This window comes from Sturnus vulgaris, chromosome 3, assembly GCF_052056855.1.
Source record: "Sturnus vulgaris isolate bStuVul1 chromosome 3, bStuVul1.hap1, whole genome shotgun sequence".
Classification (NCBI taxonomy): domain Eukaryota; kingdom Metazoa; phylum Chordata; class Aves; order Passeriformes; family Sturnidae; genus Sturnus; species Sturnus vulgaris.
In genome coordinates this window covers 66,368,146-66,383,136 of record NC_142245.1, presented here as the reverse complement: position 1 = coordinate 66,383,136, position 14,991 = coordinate 66,368,146, and the positions used below count along the sequence as shown (strand labels likewise).

Genomic DNA, 14,991 nt, shown 5'->3' with positions numbered 1-14,991 from the left:
AAGCCCTTGAGATCTACCTGAGACAATACTATCAATACTGCCTCTGGAATTCTTGCTTTGCACTACCCCAAATGTTTTCTCTCTGGAAAGCATTCTCCATAGCCTCTGTCATGGAGCACTGGATGCATCTCATAGCTTCACTAGGTGATGTTAGACCCACCAAACATTCCTAATAGGATAGACAGGCCCTGAAACCTGGCTTGTTTTTGACACCACACCTGCACAACTCATTCAGAGCTGGGAGCAGTTGTGATGTGGAGTTCTGCAGTGCCAGTGTAATTGCCCTGGGGTGGTGCATTAAAGCAGAGGTTGCACAGCACAAGGTCTGCAACATGAATATAGAGAGTGGAGACCAGAAAGATCATTAATTCACACATGTAAATACATACTGCATTCCCTGACTCTCTTATTTTTTTCCTGGTCAGTGATTGGTAGCAATTTTTCAATTGGCATGGAACATATTTTGAACTTGGGAAGTTCTTTTGGCTACATGGAAAAGGAATTACTCCCTGTGTTATGCTTCCATTCATGCTACTGATCAAGTTGGACTCATCAGAATCACAGAACAAGCTGTGTTGGAAGGGAAGCTCAAAGATCATTGAATCCCACTCCCAGCCCTACACGACATCATCATCCCAAGCCTTTTTAGACATTTTCCATGGCAAAATAAATTCCTGCTACTACAAGCCCATGTGCATTACATATTGTGTATTTTTACCCCTTCACCTCAGCATTTACTTTTACCATGCTATTTGATTTAGTCTCAGCACTTATGCACTGCAGGAAACTATTAACACATGAAACCTCCCTTTTCGCAGATATGATCTCCTAATTAAATACAGAGTTAATTATCTCAGCCTTTATAACTATGATTAATTCCAGCAAGTTAACCTTCATTTTCCTTCTTGTTCAATATAGGGAACTGCTTTGGGTGCTTGCTTATCCCACTAAAACCGTTTCCCTGAACACTGCCTCCAAGCAATGGCTCTCCATAAGCTTGAGGAAGGAGAAACTGCTTGTCTCCACAGAAGCTTTTTGCTCTCTAGTTCTGCAGGTCCTCCAAATCCAGGAGCTTGGGCATCTCAAATAGAGAATGGGCTGAAGAAAGATGCCTCCTATCCCAGCTTCACAGTTACTTCTTCAAGTCCTGGCAATGTGAACCAAAAGTTCCCTGACACACAAGAAGCAAGAAGGGCTTAGGAAATATAAATGGCAGATTGCTCCAGCCAAAACACAAAATACTGCTAGAATATTGGTGGAAGAATTGTATCTCACATGTGACAGGTGTCCTGAATGTGAGTTAAGAAAGACTTGGAACTTGGCCTTTGTGTGTCTCCACTTAAGAGCTGCCAAAGCTCATCTGACAGGACACCTACAATGACACAACCAATTCAAACCCACAGAATCATTTAGGTTGGAAAAGACCTTTAAGATCAGCTACAACCATAACCCTAACATTGCCAAGATCACCAGTTGAAATTGCTTCCATTTCAATTAGTTATTGTTATTTTTCTGCTTTCTATTTTGAAACCACTTACCCACTGCAGCTGATACCTGATCATAGCAGAACTACAAGCTCAAGCAAATTAACTTAATCTATGCAAAGGACTGCTGATGCTTTAAGTTGGGGTCTGTCTGCAGTGAATAACATAGTGTGCAGTAGCCAGAATGTGAATTTGCAGCCCACAAACTCATCTGCACAAGGCTTTTTCATAGTCACTGGGAAAGCAGAGTAAGTTACTGTAATATATATTGTATACTACTAAGAACACCCATAAAGAATATAGTTCAAAGTAGCTAATGAAGTATATATCCATATCCTAAGTGAATATATCCACTAAGTGTCCACTTATTTGTTCCATGCGTTAATGTACAACCTACATTAGAAACCATATGAATTGGTGAACCCCATGTTTCCTTTTGTGCTACAGCAAAAAAACCCAGAAGCACTAATAGGTTAAGGCAGCAACAGGAGAGGAGGAACTTGTACTCCAGTAATCCACACAAGCACCAGCACTCAGTTCTTCTCCCACCCAGCTTCTCCCTCTGCTCTCCACTGCACCAAAGCTCAGTGTCCTGCCCCATGGCTCAGGTGTCCAGCCCTGTTCCCTGGTTTGGTCACTCACTTCCCTGCTTCTTCAGGGCTTACTGCAGCCCAGTGGTGGCCCCAGCCTGGCCCAGCAGAGCAGCCTGTTTCCTGCACGCCTCCTGACTTTCCACTGAACTGCCCTATGAGCATCACAGTTAAACAAATACAAGAATTTCCATTTCAGAGAGTTTAATTATCTTTGATTTAATGCTTGTCAGAAGTTTTTTCCTCCTGATATAATTGATGTGAAATTCCAGGAAATGATCAGTTAAAGGAGAGTTTGAGTGGATACTTGTGCTGGCTGGACACAGAGATAGAGCATCCAGCCAGGACGGTCCCGGAATACATTGCCATGTTAGAGCAGGCTGCTTGGAGTTTCCATAAAACTGATTTCTGCCATATTCTAACTCATAATATGCAATTTTTCCCTGTCTCCTGAAGCCACAGCCATGGGATCTCACTGGTTCCTGGCCCTGTGGGAGAAGGGTGAGGTGGGTGCCCCACACTGAGCCACAGAACCCCATGGAGGTGTTACACATTTCTTGGCCTCCAGCCTGGGATATGTGTGTCTCCAGATGCCTGTGCCAGGTCATGAGTCCTGATGCAGGAAGTGTAGCCCTTGTGGCATCTGCTCTGCTTCCCAGGCTTAAAAGCAGGGAATGAAAGGAGAATAAAAGCCCCTCTCTAAAGCAGACTCTTCCTGACACCCCGTGTCTGTATAATCTCAGTCTCTTGGCTGGGGCCTGTGGAGTAGTGCCAGCAGTAATACCAACACAGGGTTACTCTTTCTCACCATCTCTAGCAGCACTGCTCACCAGAGATGTGTTTCTTTCACGTGTGTAAGATAATTTCCAAAACAAAAGATTTAAATACACGTTACTAATCTTATTTGGACTCTGCCCAGAAGAACTAAACAAAAGCCTTCTAAACAATAAGATAATAGTAGCAAAATCATACTATTGCATTTTAGAAATATTTATTCAAAATTGTAAGAAATAACTGCTCAAAATATTCAGGCACATACCAGAAGTTCTATAATTTGGGCACATATTTTATGGGGGTTTTTTGAGACTAATCCTTTGATTATATTTTTTTCTGTTCAGTTTCTCATGAGCCTGGTTGTTTTTTCCCCATTCCTTGCCTCTCTGTGGGTAATCACATTCTCTTTACAGCTTCCTCCTCACTCTACTTGGATGTCCTCTTCTGGGGTCATGCCTTCACCTTCTCACCATCTGCCTTGCTTGGGTGTTTGCTCAGAGAAGCTTTTCTTGTTAAGGGACCTCTGAACTTATGGCCCTCTCTCCTCCCCTCCAGCTCTGCCCCTAGGAGCTTCGGAAAACTGAATTAATGGGTGTGGACAGCATCATTTTGAAAGGTGCCAGGCAATTTACATAAGATGGAAAGACGCACTTTTACAGCATCAAAGCCTCTGCAGGAGTAAAGACACCTCTTGGCCTGAAAACAGAGCTCTTTTGCAAGAGTTTTTGTGCTTAACCTTTTATAATGTTCTGTTCTTTAAATTACAATAAAACTGAATTCTCTCATTAAACACTGAGTGAGGAGGCTGCTATGTAAAAGGGGGTCAGAAAAGATCAACCTGTTTCCCTGAATGTCCAGCAAAAGGACAGGGTTTTGTCCCACAAAAATCAGTTCAGTCCTATGTCCAGGAGGCTTTTGTTTCCTGCCTTTATTCTTCCACATGACGTGCATTTTACGTGCAGGGTAGCTCTCCAAACGCCATTTGTACTGATTGGTGCTGCTATTCCACAGGAAATGGTGCAGAGTGCTTCCAGCAGATTAACGGCTGAATAGGAGCAAATAGTGGTCCATAAGTAAGGTGAAGGATATTAACTCCAAGCAGTCACTAAATCTTTAGGAAATGCCCTGACCTCTGTGGGTTATTGCTATAAAAACTGGGAAAAAAAATCCCAGGCATTTTTTCTCTATGACATAACCACCACTGGTATGCATAGAATATATATTAGTAAATCCTTTGGCTCTCTCTCTGTACTCTAGTCATCATAATTTGTTATTTTGGGGGAAATACGTGCTAATGTGCTTGGAAGAGTGAGAGAAGGAAACCATAATTGCTTTGAAAACAAGAGTCAGAAATGAAGGCTCAGTTTCTCATTTTCTAAAGTGTCTTTACTTCCCTTAGCATCACTTTTAAAATTCTTATTGTTGTTTGGAACTTTAGGCTCCAATCCTTGGAGCCATTTACTTCATTCCTTCCCCGGGTAGCTCCTGTTATTTGTATCTTGGAGGACTCACCAGAGTACAGCTGTAGGGCGTTTGTGTGGCAGGGGTGTGTGCAGAGGAGGAAATGAGGGCAGAAATGTGTCATCAGCAGTTGAAAGGGATGTCATGGCACAGACAACCAGCAAGCAGCTCTGGATGTAGATGGTGATGGACAAAGTGGGCAAAATTCCACCTCTGCTTGAAGAGGGAGTTATAGGAGTGAAAAGCTTAAAAGGAAGGTGGAAGCTACTTCCACTTAATTCTTAGCACTTCACTGAGGTCTTTATTGTGCAACCTTTTCTCCTGTGTGCATTTCATCCAGTGTGTTCTCCGCCTACCAATGCTTTATGGATATTTTATTGCTTTTAAGAACCTCTCAGAAGACTTATTCAGCTTATGTGAGGACTAACAAGATTTCAATGCCCTGTGTCCTTGTTCCTCACAAGACATCACAGCACAAACTATTCCAGGAAATTTCTTTCAGAAAGAGACACCATGCTGTTGCCCATAAATCTAAGGACAGCAGATGGAAAAATTAGAACTATGATGACACCAAGTGATACAAGTTAATTAAATAAGGCAGAGGCGTATTTTAACAAATGCTATCCTGACACACAAGTCAGCAGCATTTTAAAGATATTGCTATTGTATTTCCATCAGAGTCAGCAGCAGATGCAATAGTCTTTGGATAAGATCCTCTGCCTCCTGGCAGGCTGTTGAGAAGGAGATGGAGGCAAGACCAGTGCCTGAAATGACTTGGAGGATGATGAAAGCATTGTTTAGTCCAGCCCAAATTTAGGTACTGATGATACACATTGGAAAATATCTTCTCTTTAAAAAGCAACTTTTGTTAGAGTCCAGGGAGAGTTGCAAGATCTGCTCCAGTAATTTATAGATGGAACTAAATTGCAACATATGCCACTCTTTCTATCCTTTTTTTGTTAATCCTCTTCTCTGCTTTCTCAAGACCATTCACAAATGCTAAGTTCATTGACAGTGAAACTTGCATTTTTACAGGTGCTGCATGGACTTAGAATCATAGAAACATAGAATAAGCTGAGCTGGAAATGACCCATCAGGATCATCAAATCCAACTTCTGGCCCTGCACAAGACACCCCAAGAGTCACACCATATGCCTGAGAGTGTGGTCCAAACGTTTTTTTTAATTCTGTCAGCTGGTTCTGTGACCACTTCCCTATTCCAGTGCCCATTGCATTCCAGTCCATGCATTCCCAGGGGCTTGTAAACCACAGGATGAAAGTTGGTAATTTCTCCCTCTGTAGAGAGCTTGCCTAAGTCAAGAGCACCTCCACAGTACAATCCCTTATGGCTTCCTTAAACAATTTCTATCCTCTGTGATCAAGCTGCCTTTGCACAAAAGATGATTCCTCTCAGCCACAGCACTGCCTTGTAACTATTCATATAATTCTCATTTCTTCATTGCCACTGTTTTTGCCAGGCTTTCTACATAGTAATCAGCACTTCAACTCACCAGGCTGCAGAAGCTGTTGCCTTTAGTCTTCAAACCTCTATCCTCTGTGTTCACAAAACAAATCTTCCTATTGTGAAGAAATCTTCCTATTCCCTTTCTGCCATTATAACTCCATTAATGAATTCCTCCAAGAAGGCTCGGAAAGTGCTGAGAGATAACAGACATCCTATCTACTGCTAGTTATCACCTTGAACAAATTGCTGGGCCTGTGTTGTTTGTCAAGACCACTGATCTTACCACACCTGAGAAGTTTTTGGGAGCCAAGCTTACCTATGTCCACTGATTCCACAGCAGTGCTTTGTGAACCACAAAGTGCTTTACTAAGGCAGACCTAACAGCTCAAAGTTTTTGGAAAAGGACCTAATTTCACTGATCAGCATCTCTGGTGACTTGTGCAGCTTAGCAGTACACGTTTCTTAGGCACTAACAGCACAATTGACTTTCCTCATTCTTTATTTAAGAATATTTTTTTTCTTTCTGCATATTATATAGCTCATGTACCTTCTTGAACAGACCAGCTCCTCTTCCCCTGGATCATTTTTCTCAGAGCCATCCAATCTTTGGACCTTTTATTTTCACTGATTTCTGGATGGCACTCAATTTCTCTGCTATCCTCCAATACAATCCTCCTCATCATCATTCTGCTTGTAGACTTCTATATATTGAATATTATCCCGTCTTTGGAGTGTCTTTTCCTGAGATCACCAGATGTGCAACATTGGTGTTCTGGGTTCTGCTGTGTAGTGCTTCCTTCTCAGTCCTTACTACTTTGAATACCTCCCTCACCTTGAAAAATCTGAAGATAATTCTGCAATTTCAAAGTTCCTTGAAAACCAGTTTATTTCCACTTTATCTGTTTGCTTGCATTTTCTGTAAAGTTTTGGGGATTTACCCACTCAGTGTGCACGCCCCTTCACTGTGTTCCCTGCCTCTGCCTTTTGACAGGCCAGGATATCTTCTACTATCGAGGGTACCTTAATCACTTTCATGGCATATTCAAGACAGAACTTTTTAAGGACCTCTAGATATTTCTCTGCATTTTGTTCTGGCCTTGTGCCAAAAGCTTGTGGTTCACCATTTTCTCACAGTCCAGTTTTGTCACAGGTCTCTCTGGCATGTTCTACTAATGCCTTGATTTCCCCTCTCTGCCTGTGCTGCTATGAAGCCCCAGGAGATTTGCTGGAACCTTTGTCACTGAGATAAACAAGAGGCAAGTGAGTTCTAAGGAAGAATCACTCATGATACTGTCAATACCAGATGGATTTTTTCAGGTCAATTTTTAAATTTGAGCACAATAATGCACATGTAGATGTAGTAGAAGCTTTTGAAGAGGAACAAGCATTCACTTACTGGATTTTGGTTTTGGCTGCAGTTACCTCTGCAAGCTCTCAGCACCTGGATAGTTCAAACAGCACGTGGTACACAAACATTTCTCTCAAACTGCTTTCTAGGCCCCTTGCAGCAGAGCCATTTGGTCTCTTGAAGCACACAGATGATATGAATGGATTTCATATAGATGAGGCACACAACAGACACAGAACAGCTAAACTCTCAGCTCCTCTAGGACCTTTGCAAGCTCTTTCAAAACAGAATCTGTACATGACAGTCGGGAGCTTACCAACACCAAACTTCATTATCTCATCAAAAAAACAACCAACCAAACAAACAAAAAACCAAAACAAATCAACAAAATCTAAAAAATATTACATAACTAAAACTTCAGAGAGACTTTGTAAAATAAATAAAGATTTTTGCTCTGCATAAACTCCTAGCAGAAGCATCTAGTTCAGAGTAGGCATGAGTTTTATAAAAGGTACAGCAAATAATCTAAACTTACATGCACTGTGATACAAAACCCATTTTGTGAATTAGAAGAGCACTGGGCAAAGAGACAAGCACAGAATCATGTGGCAGACCAAATGCATTATTTATTATTTAGTAAGGTTTCTGTAATACAATTCCATACATTGACTTATTTATGAAGTGAAGCAGGAAAGAAATTGAATTCTTGTGTGAAGAAAATAAGGTTTTATATTCAGCTACTATGCCAGCAAAAATTGAAACTAACAAACATGAGCTGAAAAGATGCCATAATATTCTTAGCCACTGCTTAGGAAATATTGACTGCAGCACATCAAAGCACATTAAGGAAGTTGCATATAGTAATGGTGAAAGATGACACCCAGCTTCTGGTTTCTCAGGCTGCCAAAGAGCTGGTGCACTAAAGGCAGCAGGAAGAGAGCTCCCTTTTGCATGAAACTCATCCTCCTCCTGAGCATTCCTGGCAAACCGTGCACACCACTGCCAGGCTTGGCACTGACTGAGATTTGGCCTGGCACCACCAACACTAAGCTACAATAATCCTTTAAAATAAAATTTGCCACCAGGCAGCAGGAAGGTGACTCAGAGTGCAAGATCCTGTTCTCCACACTTGTCTGACCTTGAAACCCTGCTGGCACTGTCACTGGTGATGCCCATGAGCACCAAATCTAATGGTAGTTTCTATTACACTAAGCCTTTTAGAGACTCACAGGAGACAGGGGAGGAAAGATGAATAGTGGCATTGAAAAACACCCTCTCTCTTCTTCACATCAGTGTCCATACAGTGTCTGTGACTCTCCTGGAGAGCAGCTTTCTGGCTTCCCACTGTCTGGCACTGTATTCCTAATTCTGCAGCTGAAGTACCTAACTCTCACAGTTCACTGAAATAGAGTGTGATGCCCAAGGTCTTGTACATTTCTCTCTACTTGGTCTTAGAAATGGAAATTAGTCCCTATTACTAAGGCTACCATGATAAGTCTCTGCATTTTGCAATTCTTCACATAAACTACAGGGACTGTCTTGGGCCTTCCCATGTCACTTCATGATTTAAATAAGTGTGTTTAGGGGAGTATTTTACTTTACTTAACCTTAAGCAGAATGAATCGTTAAAGTGATGTTGTAACAAAACCTGAAGTATCACTGATGAGCATACAGCTAAAGAATTTATTTTCTCTGTAATTCTTTTCACACAATAAATCATAATATTTTTTACTCTTTTTTTTTTTTTTTTGCATTTGCCACTTTTCAAGTTGATGGCTTTCTTTCCTTTTCTAAATCTCACTTTTTCTACAAGTGACAACAGAAGATTTGCTTGAGTAAACGGAAACTTAAAAACTGATCAGACACATGTTGCAGAAATTAGAACTTTTTGGGTGAGTGGAAAGAAGAGTGCCACACTTGAATTATCAGTTTTAAAAGCAGTGGTACATGGCATTGAGGGCTTCCAGATGGTCAGACAGGGAGGAAAACTCGGAGTGCAAAGAAGAGGCTGAGGCTCTGCTCTTCTGTGGCCTGAGAAGAACAGCCCCTCTGTGGCTTGCTCTGTGCTGGCTTAGTTCCCGTATCACCAGCAAAACAACTGCCTAGCAACTCAGCTTTTCCCACAACATTTCCTGTGTGCCCAGAAAAAAAGGATAGCACCTAATATTCTCTCTGGATAATCCCCTTGCTTGAGAGCTGTGTCCAGCCCTCTGTGCACACGGGAGCTGTAACCAGCAAAGCAACTGCTGTCGTGACAGAGAGGGCAGGCAAAGTCAAACCAGTCCCCTGATCCCTGCTTCAAGTTGTGCAGGTTATCTGCTCATCAGACAGCAAACTTGCTGCTTCCCTCCACTGTAACCTCTCCCCAGACAAAGGCAGGAAGCCATGGCTGTCAGCAATAAGGTACAGACATCCTTCCTACTGAGAACCCTGTTTTGTCAACTGCGAGGGAGCTCTCTAGCACACACTTCACAACTGTTGGGAGAGTCCATCTGAAGGCGTAAATAATTCAGCACTTTAAAAAAAGTAGTGCTGGCTTGAACATGTGGAATTGCTTTTTTCAGTTACTGCCTTTAAAGAACATTTACAGTCATACAGCAGATTTACTAATAGTTGCATTTTCTTATCTGACATCACAGCTGCAGCAGCGTCTTGCAACTCAATATTTAAGTCACTTCCCTCACAGTTTCAGCACCAGCGAAAAAAGAGCTGCCTTGAGTCTTCTGCAGCTGTTTCTGAGCAACATGCTGAGGGGGCTGCAGAACACACAGTTTTGCCCATATGTTCTCTGGAAGCACAAGTTTTTGGAGGATATATCCTCTCCCTCTAAATGTTTGAGAAGCACTGTAAATAAGCTCTAACCAGCATAATTAAGAAAGCACTCTTAACGAAACACACAGAAATTAGGGCAGCAACTTACTTGCCGTCTTCATAACTTCCTCAGGAACATTGTCTTTTCAAATGAGTGCAACAGGAAATTGTGGTGATTACGGGAGAGCTGCTCGACTGCAGCTCAAACCACGCTCTGCAAAGTGCAGAGGCAGCCAGCACTGGATTGGTAACAACAACAGGCAGCCACCTCCCCTTCTTCTTGTGCTTTGCATGTAAATCTTAAACTGATGCCATGTGGAGGGAAAGGACTTTAACAAAATCTACCAGAAATATGTCTGTGAAAGGGCTTTATTACTCACAGCTCTGTGCTCAGAATTGCAGTGCTACAGTAGGACTGCTACCATTTAACCCTGATTTTATCTGCACAGGTGTTCATGGTCTTTATTAAAGGCAATACTGACCTTTAGTTCCTCTTTGTCACATGGGGATGAACTCGGCCCTCTCTTGCCCTGCCTTTTGCTGCAGTGTGGTAGAGATGTGCACACTCGAGGCTAAACAGGTCCATAGACATCTCCACATGCCCTTGCATTCTCTGCTGAGGCAGAACATTGTCCATAAGCTAATCAGGACCCTGCTCCTACCTTCTTAAACAGGGTTTCACAGTAGGGCAGACAGCTCATTGAATCCGTGCCAGTGTCCCACAGCATTTTAGACAGGAACTATAATCTCTTCTTTTGTTTCTGAATCAGCATCTGACAGATGCAGAAAGCTGCCACTAATATCCAGCTCACAGAAATATGCATGTAAGACTGGGAAAAGCTCTGATAGCATCAGATACTGCAGGCATGTGGCGTGTCTTTGCTAACTGGATTGCCTCACCAGGGCTTATGCTTTCAGCTCTGCATTTTTGTCGGTCAGTTTAGTACCCACTGAATAGTTAGATAAGGTAGCGATTAGCAGCACAGCAACAAACTATTCATGCAAGTGGATGAAATGTTGACAACTAAGTGATAACTGCAAGAACAGTGAAAAATCTTGCAGAGATGTTGTGGTTGCAAAAGACATCAGAATTACAGAAAAGAGCAGTTGTACAGGAATGCTGAAGGGCAGATCTAGCTTACAGAACCTGTGTTTCTGAGTGAAGAAACTTGCAGAATTCCTCAGGAAGTCCATCTGACTGCAGGAATGGTGAATAGGGAAAAGTGTTTGCAAGCTGAGTCAGCTCAGTGACACAAACTCCAGGAGGTCCTGCTTACACAGCTACATGTCAGACTAAAAATCACTGGAGACACGCATGTAAAAGGAAACATCTGTGCCAGCAAGTTAGCAATGTTGTCTTGCACAACACGAGTCGAAAGGCATGGAAGGAGAAGTTTTACCTAGCTTCGGTGAAATCCATCTGGTTTCTTTGGATTTTTTTTCCCGTTTAAACATAGACAGTCTTTCCTTGCTGTATCTGCAGGTAGTCTGAACAGCATGATCCGGAAAAAAACATGGCTTCAACTTCCATAGAACCCCTGCCTGCACCAAGCACACCTGCTGTGTGGGTTATTTGACACCCTAGGTGATTTTGGCACTTTCTGAAGAACCTGCAAACGCAGACAAAAAAGGAGCATTTCCCCCCACCTCTGCTACCATCTTATCAGCAGATAACAGTAGCAGATGATTTGACAAGAGTGGTAGATATTACTCGATGGCTCAAGAGAAGAGGCTGGCCCCTGACAAGTCAGACACCTCTGTAATTGATCCAGAAATAAAGGTCCTTTTGTCCTTGAGTTTCATCTTCCATTTCCTGTCTGAGTTCTTCTTATTGCCTTAACCTTCTCTTTCCTTTCAAGTGACTCTTCACTTTCCAGCTTCCTCACTTCTCTCTTATTGCTAGAATCACACAATAGTTTTGGTTGGAATGCACCTTTAAATGTTATGTAATCCGAACCATGAATCGAACAGGGACATCTTCCACTGAATCAGGTTGCTCAGAGCTCTGTCCAACACACCTTTGAATATTTCCAGAGATGCATCCACCACTTTCTGAGCAATCTGTGCCAGTGTTTCACCATAAAAAATTTGTTCTGTATATGTAATCTAAATCTATCCTCTTTCAGTTTGAAACCATTGCCCTTTGTCCTATTGCTACAGACCCTACTAAAACGTTCGACCTTCTGCATGACCTCTTATTAAGAAGACTTCTAGTATGTAAATATACAATTTTCATTAAAAATTAAAGGCCATTTTGTATTTTGATTGGTTCCCTTTCTCCCCATATTCTTCCTTTCAGAATGGACTGTATAATGCAATCCTTGTTATTGCTCTCTCCCTTCTCTCCTTGCCCCCCAGATTTTTCAGGTACAACCATTATTTCCCTTTCTTCAGTTTAACATTGCTGACCCTCTGTGGAAGTTCATCCAGCTGTCCTGTCCTCTCTCTCAGCCCATCACTCTGGCCAAGGATTACCAGTTATTTTGGGCTGTACTACTGGAATGTAACTGACCTGCAGTGTGGGAGGGGAAAGAGGATCCAGCTGCAACATGCTAGGGACCAGCTTCCCAAAATAATCCTGGCTTTCAAATTACTATCTTTCTATTTAACTTCAGAGACCTAATCCTTGCATGAAACTCCCAACAGCTCAAGGAAAAGGCACCTCTACTGTTACAAGCAGTTCAGTTCACAGGGAAGAGATGCCAACGCAGCTGCAGAAGAGACATCAACTTTGGCCTCAGCATGGGATGGGGTTCTCTTAATTCCTTGTGTTCGAAGTGTTGCTCTTTGCATTGAATATTTACACGTTTACACTGTGTCTCTTCTTGCTCTTGATGTTTAAGCATTCACCCGAGTTTGGGGAATCCCATTTATTGTTTGGATATTTAATGACTCACAAGAATAGATGGAAGAACCTTAGTCTTTTTCTCCCCCAATCTAGACAAGTGGTCTAGCCTTAAAGGTATTGTCTTTCTCTAATTACAACAAAGTTGTCCCATTTTGCAATGAAAAGGTTAAAGCTACCTCCCATAGCATTATGTAGCTCATTTAAGCATTCACAATACATGTGAGTTCAAAAACTCATGACTAGAATATGAAGTTGAAGTTACACAGGTGTTTGAACTATTGTTTAAAGGGCAAATTATGGTGTACATTGAACCAGATTCATTGAATACCAAATGTACCTGGTCTTACCGCTGAGTTCAGTGTATATTTGCTTAAAATAGAGATCTCAGTGTATCTTAGCTACATTCACTAGGTAGCAACCGACCGTACACAAAACAGAGACTTAACTCCTGAGGGGACTTCACTGCTGGAAAATTGGCATGGAGGAACTCCCTTTTGTGCTGCACAGAAGTACTGCAGGGGTGTTGAAGATATAAATTGTTAACTCTGATACCCAAGTCTTTGTTCCTCTGATGCAATACTCCTGAGGCTAAATGGAACTCTGAAATATGTTTCCTTGCTAGGAGAGACATCTCCTCATGGGATTAATGGGTTTTACACACTGCCACTTTCTCTTGGGATCCAGACAACTGTTCAGATAATTATTGTTAAGATAAATATTGATCTAGCTACAACTGATTGCACTTGGGTATATATTAAGATGTTACATGACTGTGGATACCCTCCACTGCATTTACACAACTCCTTTCACTTGGTGAAACACCTTGTTGTCCTCACCCAAGTAAAGATTACTGCAAATACAACCGGAACAAATGGAACAAATTCTTTGGAACAAATTTCTCTTTGGAACAAGTTCTTACTGTTCTCTGAATGATCAGATCAGCTAAACCAGATCTGGAGCTCAGGTCTATAATTCACCTTTGGAAATAGAGACTATAGAAGTTCACTGGATGCAGAGACAAATATCTGTGGATATCTAAACAATTACTCTAAACAGTCTGCGTTGATAAACACTGCCTGAAACAAAAGCAAACCTCAGGAATTAATGTTAAAATCACAGTTCTCCAGAGCTGACAGTACTATCTATAGTAAATAGGTGTTTATGCAAGTTTACTTTTTGAATGGATAAGGAATTGTTTTGGAGTTCAGCCTTTTTGTTATGTGAAGCTCTTTCTTTACATTAGCTATTCTCATTAATGGACACGTTCCTGAGCAACATTTTAAAAATGCAGTTATTGCTTTATACTTTGTTTCTTTAATTCAAACCATATGGGTTCAGTGTGGGGGAAGAGACGAGGATAAGTTTAAAATCAAACACAGCATCAAGTCCTGCACTTTTTAAGAAAGGGTTTTCATTTGAAGTGCCCTTCTTAAGGAAAATCTTCCGAAGAAAATATGAATCACAGAAATGTTTCAGGGCTCCTCCTCCTCCATTTATGATAAAGATTTGTTTCCCACAGTATAATTGCTAGTTTTTTGCAATCAATAAAAGACACCTCCTTTAAAAATTCAAAATTGATTTTTGGAGAGTTAAAAGACAACATCCAAACAATTCCTTGTCATCTTTTCAGAAAATTTATTAACACAGCTGGAAATAATCACTCATTCAACAGGAATCCCCATAGTGCATCTTACAGAAAAAAAAAAAAAAGAAAGAAAAGCAGAAAGGCTTGTCTCACTAGAACAATTCAGAGCATTGTAAAGGAATGGTTAAAAAATTACAGTGACTTTTAGAAATGTGGCCTCACATTGCGATGCAAAAATATGTACAACACAAAGAAAATAAATCTCACTTCTTTTGTTGACCTCAGCAAGAACAAAAAATGTGGAATGTAAGATTGTTATATTTCTGTAATTTCACTTTTCTGGTTGCGTATCTGTTTATTTTGACCTTTTTCAGTCTAAACACCAGTTCAAATTCCATTGATTTAAAACATGTCTTTATACAGAAAGCTGTCGGGAAGGGCCACGCTTATGTGGTTTTGCTTTTTGCAGACTTGCTGTTAATTGCATTGTTTTCACTGACAACTTAAGTTTCTGTGCTTTTCTAAATTTCTTGAGACCTGTGGAGACCAGGAAGGAACCATGGATCCTGCTCCACATTGTCTGTGATGAAAAAGTTGTTAATTTGGTCCTTTTCTCATGCAATTT

At 41.3% G+C, this 14,991-nt stretch overlaps 1 protein-coding gene across 3 annotated transcripts in view; it reads right to left on the bottom strand.

The window, feature by feature from the left end:
• CEP85L (centrosomal protein 85L) overlaps positions 1-10,156 on the bottom strand; it is a 136,366-nt gene extending 126,210 nt beyond the window's left edge. For 2 of the 3 annotated variants that reach the window (XM_088161884.1, XM_014876689.2), the window contains exon 1: positions 10,043-10,156. Coding sequence is in view for 1 of the 3 variants with exons in the window: in XM_014876691.2 (XP_014732177.1) it covers positions 10,043-10,055 (13 nt within the window). In the remaining 2 variants the exon portion in view is untranslated. The remainder of the gene's footprint in view (positions 1-10,042) is intronic. The other variant, XM_014876691.2, reaches the window with a different exon arrangement.
• Positions 10,157-14,991: the final 4,835 nt, after the last annotated feature.